The 26,991-nt window shown below is 34.6% G+C and overlaps 2 protein-coding genes and 1 long non-coding RNA gene across 7 annotated transcripts; 2 read left to right on the plus strand and 1 right to left on the minus strand.

The window, feature by feature from the left end:
* Positions 1 to 959: 959 nt before the first annotated feature.
* Positions 960 to 5,819, plus strand: LOC11437981 (protein RMD5 homolog). Its single transcript, XM_003628786.4, has 2 exons — positions 960 to 1,118; positions 4,441 to 5,819. The coding sequence occupies exon 2, from the start codon at positions 4,497 to 4,499 to the stop codon at positions 5,646 to 5,648; it is 1,152 nt and encodes a 383-aa protein (XP_003628834.2). The 5' UTR covers positions 960 to 1,118; positions 4,441 to 4,496; the 3' UTR covers positions 5,649 to 5,819.
* Positions 5,820 to 8,081: 2,262 nt separating this feature from the next.
* On the plus strand, positions 8,082 to 10,816 carry LOC112417229 (uncharacterized). Of its 5 annotated transcripts, none has more exons than XR_003007787.2 (5): positions 8,082 to 8,331; positions 8,612 to 9,512; positions 9,768 to 9,817; positions 10,056 to 10,100; positions 10,464 to 10,816. It is a non-coding gene; the product is annotated as an uncharacterized lncRNA (long non-coding RNA). The 5 variants fall into 5 exon arrangements; XR_005643426.1 differs by having other exon boundaries at positions 9,227 to 9,512; XR_005643427.1 differs by lacking the exon at positions 8,082 to 8,331 and having other exon boundaries at positions 8,553 to 9,169; positions 9,288 to 9,512.
* Positions 10,817 to 13,214: 2,398 nt separating this feature from the next.
* Positions 13,215 to 15,771, minus strand: LOC11446497 (E3 ubiquitin-protein ligase WAVH1). Its single transcript, XM_003628788.4, has 2 exons — positions 15,271 to 15,771; positions 13,215 to 15,082 (listed from the first exon to the last, which is right to left on the minus strand). The coding sequence occupies exons 1-2, from the start codon at positions 15,568 to 15,570 to the stop codon at positions 13,547 to 13,549; spliced, it is 1,836 nt and encodes a 611-aa protein (XP_003628836.1). The 5' UTR covers positions 15,571 to 15,771; the 3' UTR covers positions 13,215 to 13,546.
* Positions 15,772 to 26,991: the final 11,220 nt, after the last annotated feature.

Consider the following 26,991-nt stretch of genomic DNA (forward strand, 5'->3'; position numbering starts at 1 on the left):
GCGACTTTAATCGAAATTATTCCAAATGCGACGAGCATTCTAAGTACCATAATGTCAAACAAAATGTGCGCGACAAAAAAATAAAACATAAAAAATCCAAAACAATTAGGCATTAAAAGCCATTACATTCATTCTTCCTCGTCACACAAGTCAATCGGGTTGCCCGCTACAGTCCCTGGGGCACCTTGTTTTGGTTGAGGACCAAAATAGCATGTCCTCCCGCTCCTCCTCAACCTCGACTGATTGTACACCGACACCTTCGAACCCTTTTTTTTTTTTTTTTTTTTCGGAACCATCACAAACAATTTCGTGCCATGTCATAGGCAATTTTTCTTTGTTCTTCTCATCACCCTGAACGTTACCCTGATTCTGATTCTAAGACATATATACATTAAAAAAAAAATGGCGATCAAAACCTAAACTAAACAACAATGCCATAAAATCGTAAAATAAAAAACTAAACCTAACCCTAAACCCTAAACAATTCTAACAATTCTACAACGATTCATCAAAACCTAAACCTAACAATTCAATAAAAGTTCTCTAACAATTCTAACCTAAACTATCCTAACATATCATAAAATCAATAAAACCTATATAATCGAAATTTAACAAAAAAAATAAAAACAATTCGACCAAAAAACAACAATTCAATAGGGCTCAAAAAACTTACTTGTTTTTGTGATTGAAATTGGCTTGGAATGACTTGAAATTGCTCAAAATCGCACCCAGGAGAATAAAAAACGCAACAATGAAGTTTTGAAAACTCATATGTCTGTTCTGTTCTTATAACAAATTTTCGATAGTTAACTGTCAATTTCTTCGGTAGTTAACTGCAGCTGATTTTTGCATTCTTCGACAGTTAACTGCCGAGGAGGCAAAAACATATTTTACTTGTGCCTCATCCTTATGAAATGTGTCATAGGCAATTTTCAAAGAAAATAGGGTTTGTGTAACCGGATAGATGTGGAGTAAAGATAAAGATTAAAGAAGGGATGAGGGACACGTAAGTCTTATTTCCTTCATTATTACAATACAACCCCCGTCTCTCTCCGTTTTCCATGTTTCTAGTTGTTTTGCCCTAATCACCAACCACAGATCTGTTCCCTCCATTTTCAGTAAGCCACTCTCTCTTTCTCTTTTTCCTTCAATTCTCGTTATTCGAATTCATTCGCGTTCGTTTAATTTCTACTATCATCATATTCCAAACCCTAACTCCTTTTCATTCTAATTATTGTGTAAATCTATTATTGTATCTGATAGTGTAAATCTGATTTTAAAACTTGTATGTACTGACAGTGTTTGATAATTGAGCTAGAATTTGTAGTTCCAATTGAAAATATTGCTATTTATTGTTTTGCTGAATTTACTAAACTTGTTTTTTGAATAAATGGATTTCTGATGTTATTTTTGACAAGAGAGGATCCAAATCTAACTTTGTATTGATAAAAACCTAATTGATTTGATTTATATACTTGTTACTTGAATTTGAATTGAATCTGCTTCTTATGAATGTGATATCTGCTTATGTATGATAGTACCGTTTAACAGTTAATAGTACCGATTATTATAAGCTTCCGCACATTTAGTTGATGTCTAATGTCTATGTTTTTGTTTGATTACGCCACGTTCCCCATCCAATTATTTAGTCGGTTGGAAATAGTTGGGTTGAGTTGATTCGAGGGTTTCATATGGAGGATAGTCTGATTGCAAGAGGTAGAGGAAGACCTAAAAAAACTATAAGAGAAACTATTAGGAAAGATTTTGAGATTAATGAGTTGGATTCAAATATGGTTTATGATAAAATATTATGGTGTAATTTTATCCATATAACCAACCCCACTTAGTGGATAAGGCTTGGTTGATGTTGTTGTTGTTTAGTTGGTCAGAGGGTTAGACTATCTAACTTAGATGGAAGTGAAGTGGAGTGAATTAGGTTGAGTTGGTAGGGTCTGTTTTGGAGATTGGAGGGGAGGGAATGTGAGGGCTTGGAAAAAAGGAAGGAGGAAGTGGAAAGAATAGAAGACTTTGGGATGGTAGGGTTTGGAAGGTTTCATTTTTCTTCATAATACAAAATCCTTCTAATTTGGGGGAACTCAAAAAATGTATTGGAGGAGGATTTAGATTAATTTTCAAACTCAATTTATGTTGTTATAACACTCTTAGGAAATGATAAATGAAATCTTATAATTAATATATTTTTAAGAGTGTTATAACATAGATTGGATTTGAAGAATTTATCTAAACCCTCCGAAGTCCCCCTCCAATACATTGTTTTAGTTCTTACCAATTAGGGAGATTTTGTATTATGAAGGAAAATGAAATTTCCGAATCCTCTCCTCCCAAAGTCCTCTATTCCTTCCACCTCATCCTTCCTTTTTTCCCAAGGCCTCCCCTACTAAACTCCCAAACAGACCCTTAGGGTAGGGAGGTTGCATTGCAGACCCTTGAAGTTCTGTAGATATGTAATCAACGGATTTCCCCTATTCTTGCTAATATATTTTCTGGTTTGTATGAACTGGTGTCAGAGCTCCGGTCTTGGAGTCATGGGTTATATTGGTTTTGAAAATGTTTCCAGCATTTGATGGAAAAGAAGGTAACGTGTCTCTTCAATGTAGATAAGTATTTTTGGGGTCGTTTAAGTAATGAGGAAGGGGAAGCTATCATGAATTGCGATGGCATTGAGAGGTGGAACTCTCAAACGGTTGTTTTTTGAGAAATGGAGCAACCTTGTGGACATTTGACAAGTCAGTGTTCAAGCAGTTCCAGCAAAAGTTTGATCCAGAGACATTCCAATTTGGGTCAAGATGAGGAAGCAAAAACTACAGTAGAACTAGTATATCATTGAGATCTCAGAACCAAAGCAAAGAATAAAAAACAAGAAAGCCAGAAATAGATACATATAAGAAACAAGGATCAAGGGAACTAAAAATTATTGGAAGGTGGAGCCTATTGGTAGGGGGAAAGCCAACAAAAGCAGCAGTCAAAGAAGCAAGATCAGGGGGAAAGATGGAACTGTGAACATAGAGGAGGAACAAAGGGGGAGAAGTAAGAAAAGTGAAGGAACCAAACCTGACCGTAGAAGTGGTGCAAGTAGAGCTTCATCATACACGGACAAAAAGAAGTCATAAAAATGTCAGTGACTTAAGAGGAATGTCAACGGACGTAGCAAGAGAAGTGGGTTTCAGCAGCACAGTGCCTTGGAGTGACAGGACGTTGCAGGCCAAACGGCCCATTTCCGTCACTCAAATCACCATACTCATCCTCGTCTGTGGATGGGAAAGCAGCAAGCAAGCAAACTGTGCATGGGTGTGGTTTTTGCAACTCCAGTGATTGATGCCAGACTGGAGAGGTGTGCCATCCCGCAATTCCAAATCTTTGGGGTGACATCAAGGATCAAACACAGCGTGGCCAAGCTTCCATGGCTGAAATGTTGGACTGAGCCCTTTGCAAGGTGGACGGTGAAAAACTTGAGGAACTAAGCGAAGACTGTTTTAGCAAAAAGCATGTTTGTGAAGGATTACAAATGCTAACATAATTTAAATCACTACAGCTGAATCAATTTTTGACATAATGGGTATTTCAGACCAGTCCCAAGGTATTGGAAAGAAGAAGTAGGACTTTATAAAATATGGACTGGTGCAACTGCAGCAGCTTGAAATAGGAGTAAAACAATAGTACAGTTAGGTGCTTCTTTGACCCGTTGAACCAACCAAGCCCAACTCATCGAAGTAAATTTGAATGATATAGCCTAAAAATAAAGACTTGTCTTTGAGGAGGGAAGGATAAGCCAATCCAAAATCAACAGACGATAAGGATGTGGGCAGGGAAAATAGTCATCCGATTTCATTGCTAAGAGAGTCCAGCCAATTTAGTTGTTACTCAATTATTCAGTTAGTTGGTAATAATTAGGTTTAGTTAGATGGTTATAGGCTGTGATGTATCTTATCAAGAGGGAAGCTTGCTAGTCATTTGAGTGAATTGGAGCCTTTGGGAAGACTGTATGACCATGAATTTAGACTATACTAATATACATTTCCAAATAAAATGGTAGTATTTACAACTGAACTATTCATTTTTTTATTGAACACATTTCTTATATCTGCAACATTTGTTCCATAATCTTATACATACCTTTTTCATTGGAAATTCATAACAACTTAACGAAGATTTGAATTCGTCTACCTGTGTCTTTTGAAGTCTTCTTTCATGTATTTATTAGAATTAGAATATGATAGGTATAGCAAACTGTAGTTCTAGCATTTTCATTGGAAATTCATAACCAACTTAACGAAGATGTGAATTCGTATGCCTGTGTCTTTTAAAGTCTTTCATGTATTTATTAGAATTAGAATATGAGAGGTATAGCAAAATGTAGTGCTAGCAGTTTGAAAGGTTGGTATTAAAAGTTCATTTTATTAACACCATGGACCTTTGCAGGTTTATCACATCTTAGCTTACAGCCTTACAGACGGTAGGTACGCTTAATACTCATCATGGAGCTAAGTTCTGTTAAAGATGCCTTTGACCGAGTTACAAAGAAGCAAAAGTTATCCAGTTCTAAGGCTCAAGAGATGATTGATCAGATTAGTCATGAAATTGAGACTGTTATAGAATCACTGCAGTCAGTCAATAACACTGTCCAAGTGCTTGATTCTAAAACTGTCCTGAATGAGCTGAAGGCCAGTTTACTTAAAATTTCCCCAATTGGCCAAATGGAAAGTACACAGAAGGAGCTAAATGTAGCACTCAGCAAGTATGGGAAGCATCTTGAGAAAAGTTTCCCTGATATATCAAAAGCTTACAGAAACACCAACTTTGATATACACACTTTAAATCAAATAATTGCCAACCATTTTTATCGCCAGGGCCTTTTCGATGTAGGGGACCATTTTCTTAGTGCAGTCGGTGAGCCTGAATCTGCTGCAAGTATGAAATCTCCATTCTTGGAGATGTATCAAATACTCGAAGCCATGCAGAATCAGAACCTGGAGCCAGCCCTCAACTGGGCTGCGACTAATTCTGACAAACTCGCTCAAAGTGGATCTGACATTGTGTTGAAGCTTCACTCAATGCAATTTGTGAAATTACTTCAAAATGGTGGAAGTAGAGATGAAGCCCTTCATTATGCAAGAACTTACCTTTCTCCTTTTGCTACCAGTCATATCGCTGAAGTCCAGAAGCTTATGGCTTGTCTTCTGTGGCCTGGGAAGATTGAAAAGTCTCCATACCATGCATTGCTTTCCCCGTCTAACTGGGATAGGTTGGCCGAGGAACTTAAAAGGCAGTTCTGCAATCTTTTGGGACAGTCATACAACAGTCCGTTGAGTGTGACGGTAGCAGCAGGGATTCAGGTTTTGCCAGCTCTCCTCAAATTTATGATTGTCATGAAGCAGGAATGGCAGTCTATGAGCCAGTTACCGGTGCCAATTGAGATGGACAGCGAATTCCAGTTCCATTCTGTTTTTGTTTGTCCTGTCTCAAAGGAACAAGCAACTGAGGAGAACCCTCCAATGTTGATGTCCTGTGGCCATGTCCTCTGTAAGCAGTCTATCTTGAAAATGTCCAAGAATAGCACAAAAGTATTTAAGTGCCCGTATTGTCCCTTTGATATTGATGCAGCACAGTGCAAGCAACTATATTTGTGATTTTCTTGTATTTGTATCAAACTTTCTTGTATCATCTGAATTACGTGTTAGTATAGGTGTACCTTTGTATGGTTGATTGCAGAAGCCAATGGTTAGTTGTGATGTCTGTATGTTTTACATACTTGTAAATATATTCTTTTTAGTTTTGTTATGACTTGTTTCCGTTATTAATTACAAGCATTCGCATTCACTTTTCATGCATTTTTCTAGCCAGATTAGTAGGAATAGGGTTAATTAAGTTTTTGGTCCCTATAAATATCTGCAGTTTTGTTTTTAGTTCCTATAAAAATAATTTACACTTTTTAGTCCCTATAAAATTTTCTATTAGTGTTTTTAGTCCCTGTTAAATTAAAATTTGTTTAATTATGCTTAAACTTCTAAATTTTTGAAAGATTTTTTACATACATGTTCATTACATTGTAAGACACTCTTTTGTAAATTTTTTTACTCTTTTGTAAATTTTTTTAGTTTTTTACATGTAATGAATTAAATATGAATTTTTCTAAAAGTCAAATTTTCAAGATTATATTAATGAAAATTTGGATCTAATAATAAAATTTTAAGTTACTTTTTTGCGGAGGAACTTTGTATAATATTCTAAGTAAGTATGTGAAAAATATGTTACAAATTTAAAAGTTTAAGCACAATTAAGCAAATTTTAATTTTACAAGGACTAAAAGTATGCGTTGGTCCCTGTTAAATTGAAATTTGTTTAATTATACTTAAACTTTTATATTTTTAAATGATTTTTAACATAAATGTTAAGAACATTATAACAATCTCTTTTATAAAAAATTAGAATTTTTTAACATGTAATGAATTAAATATAATTTTTTTAAAATGCCAAAAGTTCAAGATAAAACTAACGAAAATTTGGACTTAAAAATTAAATTTTGAGCTAATTTATTATGGCGGAACCTTTTATAATGTTTTAAACAAGTATGTAAAAAATCATTAAAAAATTTAAAATTTTAAGCATAATTAAACAAATTTTAATTTAACAGGGACTAAAAACACTAACGGAAAATTTTGTAGGGACTAAAAAGTGTGATTTATTTTTATAGGGACTAAAAATAAAACTGCAGATATTTATAGGGACCAAAAACTTAATTAATCCGTAGGAATATAACCACTATTTTATGTTTATACATGTTCATATTTACCACTTTCTGGAAGAGAAACAGATGCTCATGTCACGTTGTGATCCTCTTAAAAGGATAAGTGCTTGTTTATGCAGCAACAGAAGTTGAGTTGAGAATTTAAATGAGCTAAATGAATTGAACAATAATTTTTAAATAAAAATCAAGTTTAGAGGTAAAAGTTTTAAATTTTAATTTAGAAGTTAAAAGAGCAATGTTCATGTTTGAGAACATTGATGCATGTCAAAATCAAATTACATTTCTAACATTTCTCAAGAGCAATGCTATATAAAGCAAATATTGGTATAACAAACTAATCACAAATCGCTTTTGATTGTTGAATCTCCCATTAGCTTGCGTTGCAGTTACAGTTACAATTCAACAATCGTGAAATTTCTGTGATAGATTTTTTCGTGAAATAGTATTTTCTTTTTCAAAAGCATCCACACTTCTCATTCCTCAACATTTTCACCAAAAACATGTCATTCATGAGAATCCACGATATTTCTTAAAAACATGGGTTTGACATTTGTTTTTGTATATTACAATGACTAAATCACAACAACCAATCATAAGACCACATTTGAATGTGATGTCCGAAAATTGTTTAGGATAAATGCAGACATCATATAGGAAATTAGGATGAATATTAGCCTTTTAAATTGCAGACCATATGTCTCGTAAGGACAACTCATATCGTAAAAAACTGCATATAGACATTTGATATGTTGGATTGTAGTTTGTGTTTGAATCCGTAATTTTCCACTCTCCGCATTTAGTACGTGGAAATTTCACCGTAAGCTCACTAGAACAAGAAAAAATTGCAGAACAAATTTTATAACTGTATGAAGTAAAAGAAGATAGATGCACAAGGACTATATAGTGCAAAAGTAAAATGATAATGGAGATTTTGAGTGCGTGACAAGAAAGTAAAGGAAGATTATCCATAATTTCATCAATTATCCAGGATTAGATTTTGGCTTGGAATAAAAAAGTTGGTATACAGATGAAATTTTTCTACCTTTACATGCTCAACAAATGCTTTAAATAGAAACACTTGTTGTAAATTATTGTATAGAATAATATTGTTTGTTCATTTGTGGACACTAATGCAAAAATCACTTTTTAACTCAGGGATATTAAATAGGTTGCTATCCACCTGATTTAAAATCTCACACAGGTGATAAGGCTTTAACTAAGAAATTTTTAAAATTGGACCACCTGACTTAAAAAAGGTTTTTAATAAATTAAAAACTATTAATATAAAATGCATTAATCTGTCCAAAAATAAAAAACACTAAACTCTATCTTCCATCTCAAAACGCATCAACGCGACATTTCTACTCTTCACTGTTCGAAAACCTTCTCTGCCGTCGCCGCCACACCGAGCCTTGCCGCGACCACCACCTAGAACCTCCCTGCTTCAACCTTCTTTGGTTTTTCTATTCTCATTTCCACGCAATTTGTAGATGTCAAATCTAGGGTTTGCGATTCGAAGCAGAAGAATCGCTATCTCGCAGATCTACACGAAGTTGTCACCATTAGTGAGTAAATTTCCTCTTCCTCGTCTTATTTGATTTTGTGAATTTGATTAGGATTTGCTTCTAGCGATTCTAGCGTTCTGTGACCTGTGTTGTGGATTTTGAGATTTTGGCAACATGCAATTCATGGCTTCAGAAAGAGAATGTCATTAAATTCACATTATAGACTCTCGTTTACATTCACTTATTTGATTTGTTGCTGGTTGAACACAAATTGTTTGATAAATGTTCTTTTAAGTGATTATTTGATAAATTTACTTTAGTGTTATTTTATATGAACTAGGTAAGGGAATGACTTCAAGATGGAATTCTTAGCTCATGACAAATCAACTAGTACTAGAGATGTTTGAAAGAATTTTGAGTGTGGAGATTCGATTAATGCATGAAATGATTTGAATGTGTTTGTACAGATTTAGACTTTTAGTAATAAAATACAGCAGGATGTTCTTTTTATTACATCACAGCAGGTTATTTTAATACATGAAACAATGAGTGTCATTTTGTTTAAAAGAGTAGTTAATCTTGATGGAAAACAGGTTACAAAAAGTTAAGTAAATTTTGTTACTCGCAAAGTTACAATGTGTTAGTCATGTTTGGTAAATTTGAGAAGTTTTTCATTCATGTTGATTTTCATGATTTTTCCTCAGGAAAGTTGCCACTATAATGCTCAATCTACGAATTATCCTTTCTTATATGCATTGTTGATTTTTATTAATGGTTCCGTTTTTATTTGTGACTCTTTCATAACTTGTAGGCATTTGTTGTTATGTTTTTATGGAATATTTGGCAATTGGCATTGGCTTCATTCTCACAAGGAGATAAAAGAAATTAAGATTTGAAGGTAATAACTATCTTTCTTGATTGTTTTCGAGTCTTCTAATATTGGATGTTCTTACAGGCACATTGTTCATTCTCTAAAGTCATTATACTTTTTTGTCTTCATCACCATGATACTGAAGAGGGTTGTTGATCATTTAGCATGCCGTTGTGTGGTCAATTTGGTAGGAGTGGAGTGGTTTTATTTTTAATAATAAAGTGGTGCATTGAAGAGGTTGTGGATAATGTAAAGGCCATGTCGTGGTGGTATCTAGGAAGAACCGCTGAAAATCCTTGTATGCTATATGAGCGGATTTGGGAGTTGATAGGTTTCTTTGATATGTAAATTTGGTTGACAATATCGTGAGGTAAGAACTAGTTTTCTGCTGTTAGGCTGAGTCTGTTTATGTTGTGTGGTTTTGTGGTGGCTGTCCTGTTTTAGCCCTGGTGCTTTTCACATGCTTTCGACTAGCTTTTTTGCTACTGCTCCCTGTTGCTGTTTTACTAATTAGCTTTGGTTATTGTTTGGCTTTTAAGTTGTTTGAGGTGTATGTGGGTTTGTTTCTTTGTAGTGTATTTTTGGGTTATACTCTTGACAGTTTTGATGTTATCTTATCTGATAGTGCCACAAGAGAAGCTCTGATAGATGGAGGGTGCCTGAAAACTCAACCTGGTAATGATGCATCTTATTTCAATTATCAAATTTTTTTGTCTTATTTTCCTAGTTCAATTTTAAATTTTTAAAGTGAATGGATGCATAATGATGAGGTTGGTGGATGCATCAGCAACCTAACTTCTAGAGCCTTACCATATTCATATTTGTGCTAGTTGTCTTTGTTCAATTCTATGAATTTCCATATTTTTTTTTTCTCTCTATATTTGTTCCCTCTAAACTACCTTAGTTGGTGCAGGCTGCTTGACCCACATCATATAAATATAAGAAGGCATATGCACAGGTGAAGGAAGTTTATTTAGGTTGCTAATTTAGTTTTGTTGTTGAATTTTATGCTTGAATAATTTGTCATGCTTTCTGATTTACATCAATGTGCCATGGTGTTTTAGCATGTTGTATTCAATGTTCAGCCCATTTGTGACTTTGTATTCAAAATGGCTTCGAGCTTATGAAAGTCCTTAACCACTTTGTGATTTTGTCTTTAATTAGCTTTGTTATTTTGTTTGCAATTGAAGTTTAAGTTGGCTCTAATTCCTTAATTTTTCTAGTTTGATCTTGTATGTATCCAAAATAATTCTTCACCTACTCAATTTTCCATTTAATTATGCTTGTGTGTTGAATTTAGTTTGTTATCTCTTTTATCCAGATTTATAAGGCCAGAAAATATTCCCGTTGAACATGGAGGATTGATTCAACCCAAAGACTTTAAGAATGGTCCCCCTCAACCATGTTTTAAGTTATAATTGTTGAAGCCTGAAGGAGGAGAAAAAGCTAACATACAAATAGAAGGAATTGAGGTTTCAAGTATAACTTTAGTGTTTTAAGTATAATTTTGTAACTTTGTCATTCTAATTTATGCTTCTAGGTATAACTATATATAATTTTGTAAATTTATACTTTTCAGTGTATAGCGTATTAACTCTAATATTGTGGTATGATTTAGTGTGTGTAATTATAATATTGTAATTGTATGTTATTAATAGATGATTTTCGATCAAAGGATTCTGCAAGTTCATTTAGCTTATTTATATTCATGTATAATGTGCGATTTTTGAAGTAAAAAAAAAAAAAAAAAAGTAGATTTTAAGTCAGGTAGACCTATGTAAAATGTTAATTTAATAAAAAAAGAAGTAGAATTTAAGTCGGGTAAACCTATTTAAAATGTGTGATTTTAAATCGGATTCAGGACAGACTTAAAAGCGAATCACTTTTTAAATCGGCCACCTATAAATCGGATCCAGAACCGACTTAAAAAGTTATTTTCACCTGATTTAAAAAGTGTTTTCTGTACTAGTGGGAACTATAAATATAGATTAAGTAAGAGTTGATATATTTGGTAAGAACTGAAATTCAAAGTGTCTAATTATCATGGTAATAATGACTAATAAGATAAATTCCCATCTCTTCAACATTAACCAAAACATTATTCAACCAACTTCACCAACATGTGGATGGATGGTCTAAGTAGTATATGACTCGGACTCTTTTAGGCAATTGGTTATATATGATTCGATCTTCTGACTCTTTCGTATGAAAAAAAACTCGATTGATAGATGAGAATTCATTTTGCATGCTCAATAAATTCTATAGTGAAGATTAGTGATTAGAGTCCACTTTATCTACTCAACAGATTCTTTATTAAAAATTAGTCATGATTAAAAGACGATGAATACTTTGATCCCTATGTTACGGTGATAAAAAACATTCATCTTTTTAAACTTTGTTATTCTATTATTGACCATTTGGTTCATATATGCTTTATAAGTCATCGGGGATCCAAGAAATGCACATAAATTCAACAACATTATTTAGTTGCTGACTGAAAAAGCAAAGTGAATGCCCTATTGTCATTGATGATTTGAAACACACCGTCTTAAGATTTGTTTGTATTACATTACCTTTTCTTCACAAACACTTGACATGTGACACCATGAAACTCGAATACAAATAGAGCATTTTCCAACAAAAGATAAGGTACATGAATCTCATCATACAAGTACACACACTATGAAAGTAAAACTTTATTACAAAAAAATGTGCATAATGAAAAGATGGTAGAGCACATTCACGCGTTTTATCCTTAAATTGTCTACCATTTTTAATTTGCAAGAAAAATATGAACACTTTGTCATTAGTGGGGCACACTAATTCACTTTCTCATTCATCATAATTTTAGTTGCTTGTCACTACTTTTGATTAATTCTTTGAAGTTATTGTTAGGCATCATAGTAGCAAAACCCCACCATCTAGTGCGTTACACATAGATAGCACCAAGTAAACTCTAGAGGATAAGATTTTCAACCGGTTATAGTGTACATGCTGACCTGGTGCTCTTTTTGTTATGTGACTTTATAAGTAATTTTTGAATGAAGTATTTGTATAAAATATTGTAAAGTGGTTAATGTTTGTATAATTGAAAAAGGAAAAAAAAGTTGATCAATTAATTTTTGAGAGTGTAGAAAATCTCAGAACTTCTCACATTACCTTAGTTTTTTTTAGTAAAAAGGAGAATTAAATTAAAAAAAAGAAAAGAAAGAGATACAGAGACTGAGGATATTAGACCTGACAAGGTACAACCCACAATCCAAACGGAAATACATCAATATAAATAAGACCTAGTGATCAACCCTAATTTATCACAACAAAAATTCACTAATTACATACACAACTAAGCAAATCCGCGTACGGGGCCCGAAACCAAGTTAAAAAATAATATGAAAAATGAACCTTTGCAAAGAACAATTACAATTTAAGTTCAACGAATAAATCGACCACCAACGTGGTATCAAAATTAAAGTACCAACAACTCTCTAAACAAAACAGCAAACATAAAACTCTTTCGAGCATGAAGTACCAGCGTGCAAACCAACAAGGCAACTTATCACATTCCCTAAGTTACATTGGTGCACTCAAATTTTATGTCAGCGAAAAAATCTAAAAATGTAAGCTTATGCTATGTAGAATTGAACATTTGAACTTAGGTTGAATTGAAGATGAAATTTGTACCAAAAAACAATTATTGAAGATGAAATTACCAAATATGACTAATTTGTGTTCAAACCAAATTTGACCAAGCTAAAGTATAGAGTGTGTGATTGTGAAAACAACACATAGGCCTAACTTAAACTTCACCAAAATCTCAAATACATAGGATTTAGATAGGATTGGAATTTAAAGCAAAACCCCACCTTAAAATTTTAAATCAGTTCCAAATTCAAACACCAATGCAATGTATGTAAAGCCAAAAAGTTCTTAATTACTTGGTACCATCCATTATCTAAATTATCAGAAATGTGACCCACCAATTTTGCTCTCAACCCTCCGGACACAAGTACACTACCAGAGAATTAACAGCACATTCAAACATACTAAACTGTTGATGACTTAAACAGGAATATAATTTTTAACATTTTCCTTGATGAGACCCAACAACAGCTTCAATTATACATACATATTTGAAAGAGAAACTAAAGGACAAAAATTACAACTCCAATAATTGTATTTCTAAAATTCTTCTTATACCTAAAATCTCACTTGGCAATCACAATCTATTTCTTTTCTATTCACAAAAGGGCCAACCCGGTTGGTACTTCTTGTCACTATTATGAGTCATGGGCCAATTCCATTTATGCTTTTGCCATTTTTTTTAATTATTACAAAAATTTTATTAACATATTTTCACCGACAATAACCTAAAGAAAACATTATGACAATAAGAAAAAAATACATTTAGAATCTGGCATCTTCAAAGCCATGTAAATCACTGACTTTATTCATAGACTTTCTCATGATAGCCACTTTAGCCAGTTTCTCAGCTGCTTTCCAAGCCGATATCGGCGTAAGCGGCTCCATCTTTTCCTCCAAACTATTTCTTCTGAGCTTATGGCTCCTCAACTTAGGTTGTCCGCGAAGCCGTGACTCGGTTTCTTCGGCTTCAAGCCTTCGCAACCATTCATGAGCCGCATCGGGACTTGAATGTTTAATTGAAGCTCGAGCATTGATGTGTAAACGTATCAATTGTTTGATCTTAGGGTCTAACAATTTAATGGAGACAGGGCGTGGAACAATAATCGAACGCTCCTTCGAATGGACAACCTCTTTAGTAAACGAGTCACAATAAGAGGACCGTACTGAAAGAGCGTGGGTATGGAACCCATGTGATGAAGGTACTTTTAACTCAACAAGCAACTCTCTCTCCTCCGCCGCGTGAAGATCTCCCATTGTGGCAAATCCTGGCAAGAGTTTAGCGGTGAAACTTGACTCTGACCCGTTTTGGAATTCAAATTTGATGTCTTGAGCAACCACGCGCAACAAATTACCGATGCATTCTGAAAACGCGCCGTCATGAAGCGCGTGTGAGTAGTTGAGTGCGTGGACTGGAATTTCCAAATTAGGCAAGCGCGTGGAAGATAATCTCCTATCTTCATGACCATTTCCATTTGTAAGAAGTATAATTTTGGCAACAGGATTCTTCTGTCTCCGATCTTCTAGAATCTTCGCGGCTTTCTTCACCGCCTCCTTCCTCGCCGGAAATCCGTCACCATTCATCTCATCAACACCGATCGCTTCTATGCTCCGACGCACCGATCTGCGACCGCGGCCGGTCATTCTCCGCAAAGGAAACAACCGTTTTGATCCACTGGAGAATACAACGACGGAGAGACGATCGGAGGAATTGAGCGCAGAGATTACAACTTGCATTGAACGTTTGAGTTTCAAAATATCTTCACCGGAAATTGAACAACCTATATCCACCACCGTGACAAGATCCACCGGCGGCCGATTTACCACCGCATTATACGGCTTTGCCTTCACCTTTAACACTGCAATTAACGTCTCGAAGCTCTTGTTAGATGCTACTAGAGCAGTTTCTGGTAGAAAAAACGCTTCAAATGTTTTTGTTGAAGAAACATCTAAGCCTTGAAATTCAACAGGTTCTTTGTTTTCTTCATTTTCTTCTTTTTCTAGTTCTTCTTCTTCGTTTTCGGGTATGGTGCTGAAGCGAGAAACGGAGGCAGAGGACAGGAGTGGCTCGTCGTCGTTGTAGTTTGGAAGCTTCGACAACGTCGTTGTTTTGGCGTTCTCTGCAGTTTTCTCCGGTTGAAGATCGTTCCAGTTTGTTCCGCATACAGGGCACGTGATGATTTGTTGATTTTTCACGTGAGCTGCTATGCATGGAAAGTGAAAGATATGAGAGCATTCTGCTGTGAAAATTGCTTTTCCTTCACCAGTTTTCACACTATGCGTACAAATTCCACATAAATTCTACACAAAAAATAAATAAATAAAAGTTAGGAAAAAATGTTACTAAAACAAGAGAATTAATTAAAGCATAATTCTATATCGTGTCTGCAACCGCAATTGCAGTTGAATATGTGTAGTGATACTGCAACTGCGACAGAGGACGCAATATAGAACTACGAGTAGAAAAGAGTGTGAATAGGTTAACTTACTTTGGAAAGGCGTAAGGTGGCTTTGAGAAGAGAGTAATAAGATGATGATGGCGAGTTATGGGAAGACCACTTAGGACTGTTGTTGCTTTTGTTGCCATCCAGAAGTGAAGAATCTGAGATTCGACAATGGAGGTTCGGACTAGTTGGTGGGGTAGTGGAAAATGTGAATTTAGAAGGATTGATTTGAGGACTACCATTGATGTTGTCAAAGTCCAAATGTTGTTGTTGGTGGCTCTCAGCTAATATTTTGGTGTCTTTGTCTTTGGATGTGTAAAACGCTCTTCTCCATCCAGCTACCATAATGAGTTGTTTTTTGTGTTCTTACACTTGTTGTGTGTATATGAGGAGTTTGATTGTTTGGTTGATATAAAGTTTTAGAGAAGTTGAGAGCTTTTTTGCTCTTTAGAAATGGTGGAAAAGGCAGTGGAATATTTGATTCAAAAGAGCTACTCTATTCCTCCTTTATATTTTGATTTCCTCACTCAATGCATATTTGTTTATTCTTCATGCATGTCTATTTATACTATTATATTGGGAATAATGGAAAGCCTTTATTGCTAGCTTTCAAGCTGAAAATATCACACTGAAAATGAATTTGTCTATTTTTTGGTTGATATTTTTATTTTATTTTTTTGATACATAGAAGAAATGATAAAGCCATTATAAACTCACACACACAAAGTGGAGGTGTCGGGGTTCGAACCCCGGTCAAGAAATCCGGCCTAATAATTTCGGCATTTTTGTCAGTTGAGCTAAGACTTATGAAACTGGTTGATATATTTTTTTAATCGGGGTAGTTCATATTTTTATAATTAGTTAAATAATGCAAAATATACTAAAACTTTTCAAAATAATTTGTTAATAATAAGATTGACAAATTGTGGGTGTGATTGCATTTTAAGAAAATGTTTATATTATTTTCATATGGCTAAATTATAAAAGTCAAAACATGTTAATCCTCTATGCTTAGTTTTTAACCTACAGCCACATCATAAGAATTTCAAAGGAAATAATTCGCAAATCATATTATCAATAAAAATTATCTCCTAAATATAGACATGTCCAAAATATATATTATATGTAAAATGAAAATTACATTGTACCTTCATTCAAAAATTTTGTTTGTATTTCTTAATTTTTTTTGCATGTAACAATAGATATGACAATTGTTCTTTCTTACATACTAGGTTCAAGAAAAATAATAACATAAAATAATCTAGTTCTTTATTTTTTTTTGTAAACTGATGCAAATGCATCATACCATTAGATTAAAACAAAAAAGAGTACAAAAAAAAAAAAGGGGGACCATACCAAAAATTTTTCAAAAGGTAGAAAATTTAAAGTTGGGCATACCCAACCTATTCCTATTGTACTCTCCTCTAATGGAGTCAGGTACCTGTCAGACCAAAACAAGTCAGAAGAAGTTAATGAAAGACCAATATTTGCAAGACTGTCGGCACAAGCATTTCCCTCTCTAAAGATGTGCGACACAAAAATCTCATATGTCTAATCCTGTACATACAGTTAAGCCACCTATTTCTAAGGACCCAAGGAACCACAAAAGAAGAGTTGAAAGCTAAAGTGACCAATTGTGAATCTGTTTCTAACCAAAAGTGAGAATATATAGCCATTGTTGTGAGCAATCTCAATAGCAGACATGGCAGCTACAAGCTCAGCATAAAGAGCGTTTTGCTCCCCCAGTGATTGAGTGAAACAACCAATGCATATGCTCTATGAATTGCAGAAGATGCCTCCTGCAGCTGCTCTGTTTGGGTGTTTGGTAGCTGCTCCATCTGTGTTTGCTTTGATCCAAGTTGTCATCGGTGGAGCCCAAATTACCTCTTTGATTATGGGTGCCCTGGGGGGTTTGATGTTCACCTTGAAAGTTTTCAGAATCCTGAATTCTTGCATGTCCCCTCTGTAAACTTCTTTGGTGATGTTACCTGCAAGAGAAGTCTGCGCAATAATCATGTTAAGTGCAAGTTTCCAGTGCATTTTCTTATCTTTGAATCTCACATGGTTTCTTCTGATCCAAACAGTGTAAATAATATTGAACATGCAAGCTTTGAGAACAGTCCTGCACCGCGGAGACCAATTTCTATCTAGAATCTTCCAAAAGTCTAGACAATTGCTGAATTGCATGCTTATGTTAGTAATATAGAACAACCAATTCCACAAATGCATAGCAAAAGGACACTCAAAAAACAAGTGGAAAGTAGTTTCACCCTGAAGAAAACAAGATGAGCACAAAGATGGAAATTGAAACCCTCTGGACAGAAGGTTTTCATCAGTTGGAACCTTATTATGCATGATCCGCCAAACCAAAAGAGATTTGGTTGGAGGAATATCAGGACACCACAACTCTTTGGCCCATTTTATCTTCTGACCAACCCCATATTTGAACTCATAAGCTTGTTTGAAAGATAAATCGCCATTATTGCTAGGATGCCAGATTCTCTTGTCTTCAGTGGCTTCAAAAGGAATAGCTACTTGTTTGGCAAGCAATTTGACTTGTGGGATGAAGATGAGAACGGAGGAAGGAACATTCCACTGACCATTGAAAATGAAGTCTTTTACTTTAGCAGTTAAGTTTCCGTGCATATGGGGAGGAATATTAAGCTGAGAGGCTATAGAGACACCACACCAATTGTCAAGCCAGAAATTTATGTCTTCGCCATTACCAAGCTGCCAGCCACAATTAGTTTGGACATTTGAAAACTCATTCTTGATGCTGCTCCAAATAGATGAGAAAATGTGGTGAGATATCACTCTTCTGCCTCTAATGACCTTACTTCTTAGTAAAAGAGCCCAATCTTCCTTGGAGTTCAGTAAATCCCCAAAAAGCTTCATATTTGTTGATTCATTTAGAATAGAGAGAGACCTGATGCCTAAGCCACCTTCAGAGAGAGGCTTGCAAGATTTTTTCCAAGAAACAGTCAATAGTTTTCTTTTAGAGACATCACCACTCCATATGAAATTCCTTGTCCAGAGTTCAATGTCATTAAGAAGCTTCTTGGGCCAAGAGTAAATGGATATTGAGTGAACCAACATACTTTGAATAACACTTTTAACCATAGTAACTCTACCAGCAATACTTAATAGGGAGGCTTTCCAAGATGCTAGTTTGGATTTGATTTTGTCTACAATAGGCTGTAGGTGGCACCTCTTAGGTTTCCCTTTGAAAATAGGAACCCCTAGATATGTGAATGGAAGAGAACCCTTGTTGAACACAATTAGATCAACAATCTGATTAATTCTAGAAGTAGAAATTGATTCATAGAACACAATAGATTTTGAAGGGTTTATCACTTGACCAGAAGCTTGATCATATGAGTTGAAAAGTTGCAGAAGAGCATGAATATAGGAAATTTTACCTTTGCAAAATATCATAATGTCGTCAGCATATAAAGAATGAGAAGGAACATGTGTTGATCTTGAACCTTTGATAAGCTCCACCTTTCCTTGTTGCACAAGATTGGTGATGCTCCTGCTGAGCACATCCTCAGCAATACAGAAAAGAAGAGGGGACAAGGGGTCACCCTGCCTGACTTCTCTCTTGCAATGAAAGTATCCATCCGAGTTTAGAATTGTGTTGATCCAGGAGCAAAATCTATCTTTGAAGCCAAACTTTCTTAACACAGTAAGAAGAAATTTCCACTCCAATGTGTCAAAAGCCTTTGAGATGTCAACCTTGAAAGGTAAATTCCCTGCATATGCTTTTTGATGGAGATGATTTATTGCTTCTGATGTGATACAAATACCATCTTTGATATTTCTTCCTTTGATGAAGCCTCTTTGCTCTGGTGAAATAATCAAATTCATAAAGGGAGCCAATCTGTCTGCTAGAATTTTAGAGATAATCTTGAACTTGAAATTTGCTAAAGCAATTGGTCTGTAATGACCAACATTAGTAGCATCTGGAATTTTCGGAGTCAAGATGATTGTGTTTGCATTGAAGTTGGGGAGAATCCAATCTCTAGTAAAGAACTCTAAAATTGCATTAATTACATCATTTTTCACAATGTCCCAGTAATTTTGGAAAAAAACCGCACCAAAACCATCTGGACTGGGGGCTCCCTCCTTATTCATTGCTAGCACAACTTGATGGATCTCTGATGCAGTAGGAAGTCTTGTTAGAAGATTGTTCACATCTTCAGTAATGAGATTAGGAATGGAGTCTTCTATCAGTTGATTAACCTGCAAATCCTGCACAACATTGTTAGTAACAAAAATATTTTTAAAGTGGTTAGTAATGAGACTTGATATTTCCTCAGGGTTGTAAACCATATCATCACCATTCATGAGGGTAGTTACGAGTTTGGAGGTGTTTTTGATTTTGGTTAGTCTATGGTAATATTTGGTGTTCCTATCTCCATTTAAATGCCAAGCAACTTTAGATTTCTCCCTCCAATATTCTTCTTCTATTTGTAAAGCATTTTCAAGTTGAAACTGCGCATCTCTGTGTTGTTCCAATAGGGAGTCAGTGATACCATTTGTGTCCATGACAGATTGTAAATGGGCAAGGTTTTGTTCTGCCACTTTAACCATGTTGTGCACATTACCAAAAACAGTTTTATTCCAGACTTTTAACTTTTGCTTTAGGATTTTGAGTTTCTGGCTAAGAATGAATATATGACAGCCAACAATATTTGTGTTCCAGACTTCTTGTATCACCCTGTGACAATCTTTATGATGGGTCCACAATTGCATGAATTTAAATTGGGAAGTAAAACTATGAGTAGAATTATCAAATTCAAGTAATAGTGGAAAGTGATCCGACTTGTGCTTTACCAGTGTTGACACATTCAGAGAGTTGCAAACATCCAGCCAGTTTTGATTACAAATCACTCTATCCAATCTTCTTTCAGTGTGGCTACGTCCTTCCCTGCCATTTGACCAAGTGAACTGCACTCATCTAGTTGGAAGGTGTATGAAGTTATTAGTGTCTGACCAGTCAAAAAAGTCATTCATTGGAGTTCTAGTAGGTGGACAGGCCCCTCTATGTTCATGAGAGCCTACGATGGAGTTAAAATCACCAATTGCACACCAGGGCATGTTTAGGTTAGTTTGGATTGTTTGAAGGTTAAGCCAAAGGTGTCTTCTGGTTAAGTGGTTAGTGGAAGCATATATTGCAGAGATACAAAATGATTGGTGGTTATGTACAAAAGTGAAGAAAACTTGCTGGTTGTCAGCTGATATAATTGTAGGGTTTAGATGATTCAGGCAAAAACACCAGAGGTTTGGATTGTTGTCCTGTCTGTTATTGAAAGCAAAAGGTTTATAATTAAGATGATAAAACCAGTTTGTGGGAAAACTATCATAGTGTATCCAAGGTTCAGAGATGAAAATGAAGTTAGGTTTGTTAGCTAGGATAAGGTTTTTCAGAGCTAATCTTGAGGCGTGATTAGCAAGCCCTCTAATGTTCCAATATAGACAATTCATTGAGAATGTCTAGATGTAACCTTAGATCTTGTAAGGTAAGAGTTGCTGTCTTTAGAAGTCAAGGTTTTGGGTGTTTTTTTCTTTGGTGATTTTCTGGTAACAAGTTTAAAGCCAGAGTTTTCAATGTTCTTACGTACCTCATGATGAATTTGGAGATCAATGTCTGCCTCTGCAGCAGTGGTATCATTAAAAGCTTGTTGTTGTGATCTGATTAGCACTTCATCAGCATCTTCAAGGTTGGCCCAAACATCATTTAAAAATTGGATGTCTTGCTGGACTCTAACAGGAGTTGCTCGCTCATTTGCCTGGAACTCGGTGTCTAACCTCTGCGTAGCGTCCACAAATTCAGAAGCCTGGGAGCTCCCATCTTCACTGTCATATTCAGTAGAATTTTCCAATTGAGGGATTTCCAAATTTTGTCCTAGAACAGGCCCTAATACAAAAGCATCATCCCTGCAATCTTCGTTGTTCATTGATACATGCACAGGACTTCCATCAACAATGTTCCTAGGGTTTGTATCCACTAATGGTTCAGTGTTCTCATCAAGGGCATCATCAGCTAGAGCTACAAACCTGTTGGTATTATCATTCTCTATTTCCATGACTACATGCTCTCTTTGAGTCCACTGTTTTTTCTTGATAGGTTCTTTGTGGTGTTGCTTCCCCAATTCTTTATCTTTATCATTAACAAGAGCCTTCCCTTTATGTGCTACATCTTTCTTTATAGCTTTCCTGCAAACTGATGCATTGTGACCAATCATTCTGCAAAAGCTACAAAATTCAGGCAAATTTTCGTATTCAAACTCAACAAAGAACGCAAAACCCTTTCTTTCGACCAAAACTTCGTATTTCAGGTCACAAGAAACATCCAAGTCCACTAGAACCCTAGCGTAATGACCAAATGTTCTTTCAATAGCCGGTTTACTTGTCACATAATCGACACATATCGGTGTTCCTACGCTGCTTGCTATTGCGAAAATAATTTTCTTTCGCCAATACTCTTGTGATAGACCATGGATTCGCATCCATACTTGCACAGAAGTGTTGTTTTGAAGGGTAGGACTAAAATCCCTCGACCATGGAAACAATTTCAAAATTCCCGGATTCCAAAGCCAAGAGTTTACAGATCTTACCCTTCTGGCGTCTTCAATCGAAGTAAAAACAAATTCATAGCACCCTTTTCCAATTGAAGTCACTCCCCAAGGGATTAGATCCTTCCATGCCGGCTTCAGCTTCTCTTTCAGTGCCATCACCGTCAAAGGGGTAGCGCCTTTCGTCCAAATAACACGTGCGTGGAGATTGTACTTGCAACCATCTAAACCAATGTCATACTCATCATCAGGGATCAAAATTGAAAACTTATCACCTTTGAGAGTGGGTCTAGGCAGTTGTGATTCCGGGATATCACAAACATTTGAAAGAACCTACGCAAAAGATTTTTGGGTTAAGGGTTGCGGTTTATGGGTTAAGGGTTGTGGTTTTGGGATTGTTTTTGGTGCGATCTTGGAGGGGACATCATCATCTAGGCACTTCCAGGGGATTGTGAAAGGTTTGGAGGAGTAAAACAAAGTGGGGGACATGGCGGAGGTTTGGTTGATGTGAAGGAGAAGATGAATAGTGAATCGTGTTTTAATCGCCAGAGAGAGTATCAAGTCCCATTTTTTCAAATAATCCCTATGGATCTTGTTTTCTGATTGAAATAATCTAGTTCTTTAGAGTGTATTTGAATGAGATAATTCGAAAATTTGAAAGAACTTAGAATTCTACGCAATTTAAATGATTCAATTAAATTACTCTTATTTCTCAATATTTTTGTTTGGATGAAGCATTAAAAAATTTCATTGTCATCATTTTTATGCAACTTTTATAAATTAAATTTTTTTTTGGGCCAAATTTGAAAATTAAAATTAGAGGTCAATTTGTAGATTTCAAAAACTTTGAGGGGTCACATTTTAATTTTTGAAAAATTTAAGGGGTCAATTTACAATTTTTTTGAAATTTATTGGGGTCAAATTGAAAATTTTGTAAAATTTGAGGACCAAAATGCAAATTTGAAAAATTATAGCAATGAAGAATTTTGAAATTCTCTCTATTTAACTTGAACAAAATATTTCATAAATTTCTATCATTTTGAAATTTTTCATGATTTTTATTTTTTGGTACAAAAATTCTTTAAGTTATTATCCAAACAATTGAATTCACCTCAAAATATTTGAATTCATTTCAATATTACAATCACTCGAAACATTCCCACATCCAAACACACTCTTAGGAACTAGCTAACTATATCGCATGTTTTTCTTATCATTTCCTGGCATGAAATAATATTTCTATATATGAATTACACATGTAGAAATTAAAATCCATCAAAATATATTTGAGTTTATATATCATTATTTACAAAATTTACAACACTATTACCATGAATAGTAAAGATTATAAAACCATAAATAATACTACATCAATGGTATTCTCCACTACATCCACCGCCTTTCACATTTTTAATCAAAAGGATAGACCAAGTTGATATTATAGTTTGTTACTTGAGCTCCTAAAATGGTATCGTAACATGTTGTTTTAGTTTTGAAAATCAGTCAAATCTTGTCAAAGTTGTCTCCTCTTAACATTTTTATTTAGAACTTGGTATTCAATCCAAAGACTAATTGATATGGAGGACTAATTCCACTGAATTTTTTAAAGTTAAAATAAATTATGTATGAACTAGATCATATGGGTTTGCATTTAAAGAACTCGGACATGAAACCTTGAGAAAAACACAGTCATAAGACTTTAAGAAAAACATATTCGAAGATCTTAAGCCTACACTTCAACCTTGGTTGAAGCATAAATTGAACATATTCCAAAAGATGTATTTCCCTCGATGGATACTACTACAGGATCTAAGTGCATAGAACATAGACAACAAATATTTGGCAACAGGTTATCTCTATCATCGACAAAGAAAACTTTGAGCTAATTAAGGTATTTTTGAGCAATGTTGTCCGTAATTCTAATTTGGAATCTCAATTGGCTTCTTTTCGTTGGAGGTTGAACCATCAAAATTAATTATTTCTTTCTCCTTCTCCTTCCTATTTTATTTTGTTGTCACGTTTCTTTTGTTCTTGCATGGTTTTCCTCCTATCGATCAGCAATATCTGGCTCACCTTAAACTTTGGGTAACTTTGACTCTCTTGGCAAAACTTATATCATGACCAATACACTTACAATGAGTGCAAAAGTCGGAAATTTTTTCATAATAAAGTTAAACAAAAATAGAAAATCTTCAACATAGACTTTGTATTTTAGTTGTTCAGAGAGATCTATATCAACCAATATACGAATAAAGTGACCAAATTATCTATCAAACAGGGGTTCCAACACTACTTGCAATAGAAAATACTCCCTCCGTCCCTATATATAAGACCCTTTTGCCAAAATTACGGGAATTAAGATAGTGGATATTTGTATTAAAGTTGTTTGTAATCACTATTGTTTATACAATTTTATCCTTTAAGAAAGAATGTTAGTTTATGTTTTCAACATGTTATTTATTGTTGATTGAAGAAAAAGATGTATAATAAATAGGGGCATGTATGTAAAGAAATAATTAATGTAGTTGGAAATAACAAAGGGGTCTTATAAAAAGGGACAAAAAAAATTCTCAAAAGGGTCTTATAATTAGGGACGGAGGGAGTAATATTTTAGGTCTCCAATACTCTTGTGAAGTACTGTAAATACGAATCCAAACCTAGACTGATGATTTTTTGTTGCTTGCTAGGGTTGAAGCCCCTGCTTCAAAGTAAGGGTATGAAAAATCGAGGGTTGAGGTTCCATGATGCAATCAATCAAACACTTTCAACATCTTCTAATGAGAAGAATGAGACCTAATAAAAACCTTTTCCAAGGGATGTAATTCCCCAAACACTAGTAGATTGATACACAAAGCTTCAAGATTCAAAAGTGTTACATTGCACCTTTTGTAACATCCAAGACTGCTTTTAGGATACAATTTTGCGGAAAAATTCATAATATTATAAGAATGTCTTCCAAAAAAATTAGAATATTTTAATAAAACATGAATTAAATATGAATTTTTATATTTTTTGCGGTTAAAAATTCATATTTAATTTATGTTTTGTTAAAAAATTCTAATTTATTTTGGAAGAGATTTTTACAATATTCTACACATTTATGCACAATTTCATTAAAAAAAACAAAAATTAACTTAAAAATAGGGACCAAAAGTAATGATTAAAAATTTTATAGGGACTAAAAGTTGAAGGAAAATTTTAGAAGGACTAAAACAAAAAGTTAATATATTTATAGGGACAAAAACACATTGGTAGAAAACATTGAAGTGGAAAAATACACTGATGTGTTTTATTTTCACCTAGGTTTTCAACTTTTTGAATGCTTTTTGGCATTGTTTGGGCTTAAAGATTGAGTCCATCCCTTCTTCATCTTTACAAAAAATTTCTCGTAAGAGACCATTTCCTATATGACAGACATGAAAGATGACCAAATTGCTAGAACTAGCATGTCAAAACTCAAAACAAGGTGATCATATAAATTATAAATAACTAATCAAGCAAACAAAATTGTATTATAATCAGTAACAAGAGAATCGCTTAGCCATCTGTTCTCTTTCATATGAACAAGCAAGATAAAGACACACAGACAGACAGTTAGTTACACAAATCTAACCTAATGGGGGACAAAAAATGGTTCTATATCAATATTAAAAAATCAAATCGGACATCAAACTTACGAGACATATGAATAAAATAATGGTTTAATTGCTTTAAATCACTATAATCCAGATAAAATTGTGATTGAACCACTCAGATAACTAAAATGTACACAATATTGGTTTAGGGTTCGACCCGTTTAACATTCTAATTCGATTTGATTTTTAAAATATTGTTCTATATTGTGAAGAATGAATGAAGGGCTTTAACCTATTTGGGGTTGGCCTAGTGGTTGGCTTGGGATCTTGGAGTTTGCTCCTCCAGAGGTCTCAGGTTCGATTCCCTCTGGTGCCAATTTCGGTGGGTTAAGTCCATACAGAGCTTGCTCTGGCTTTAAACGGGGCCCCTACAAGTGGGCGGTGGGATTGGTCCCCTCGGATTAGTCGATTCTTGGATCGGATACCGAGTTTAAAAAAATAAAATGAATGAAGGGCTTATACTCAAGGTTGGTGAAATGGTTATTGTGTAGCTGCAATAATTAGAGCGCACATGCATGCTCCATAAATGCAAGAATAGCCACCAACCATTTTCAATTAATCTCACATATACTAGTAGTATAGTATCATAAAATAGTTCACTCTAGTGTATTGTTTACACATGCACACATCATGTGTCTAGTATTTGCCAAGATAATATTGTTGTAAACAAGATGACATTGGCATCATAAATCAAACCATGATCTATGTTCTTTCTTTGTACCTTCTTTTGTTTATAAAATTTCTTGTACCCTTTTCTTGCTAAGTAAGAAATTTCAAAAATTTAGTTTGAAGCAAAGGTAATTTTAAGCAACGGTCACGTTAAGATTTCATTGCGAATTTTGATATTTCAAAAAAATTGCACTCAAATATATACAATTGATGCAACCATAGTAACATTCATGTATAGGCATAAAAGATTTTGAGAGCTTGGTCACAACTATGTTGCAACCACAATTGCGGTCACACATAGGCATAAAAACTTTAAATGTCATGTGCGGTCCGTTAGGATTTAAGTCTGTGAGACGAGTCAAACTTAAGTATCATATCGAACATTTTTTTTTATCTATTCAATGTAAGACTTTTAACACAGTAATAAACCGTTACTAAAACCTTGATTTGCACCCCGTGAATTTTGCTCAATTGGCGGAGACATTGCATAACATATGGAGAAGTTGTATTTTGTAACCATCATCACATTTGTTCACATTTTATCCCACTGTAAAAAATGGAGAACCATAATATCTAGAAGAAGAGCCAAATCAGGTCCTATTGTGTATATACCTTTCAATATTACATCATATCAATGTCAAATCCTTTTCAATGAAAATACTATGAACGGTGTAAGCAAGGAACAGTTTTCACCATCAAACAATACAACAATTGGTTCAAACTTAATAAATTCTGCCACAACAAAACGATGAAAACATAGAGAATGTTCTAACCATACACATTGCATGAAGCTATAGAATGAGTAGTAAAAGAGTTTCATAAATTCTGACACTGACTCACAAAGTCACAGCACACGACATTCCTTAATGGAGTGTGGTCTAAGA

Source organism: Medicago truncatula, chromosome 8 (assembly GCF_003473485.1).
Source record: "Medicago truncatula cultivar Jemalong A17 chromosome 8, MtrunA17r5.0-ANR, whole genome shotgun sequence".
Lineage (NCBI taxonomy): Eukaryota > Viridiplantae > Streptophyta > Magnoliopsida > Fabales > Fabaceae > Medicago > Medicago truncatula.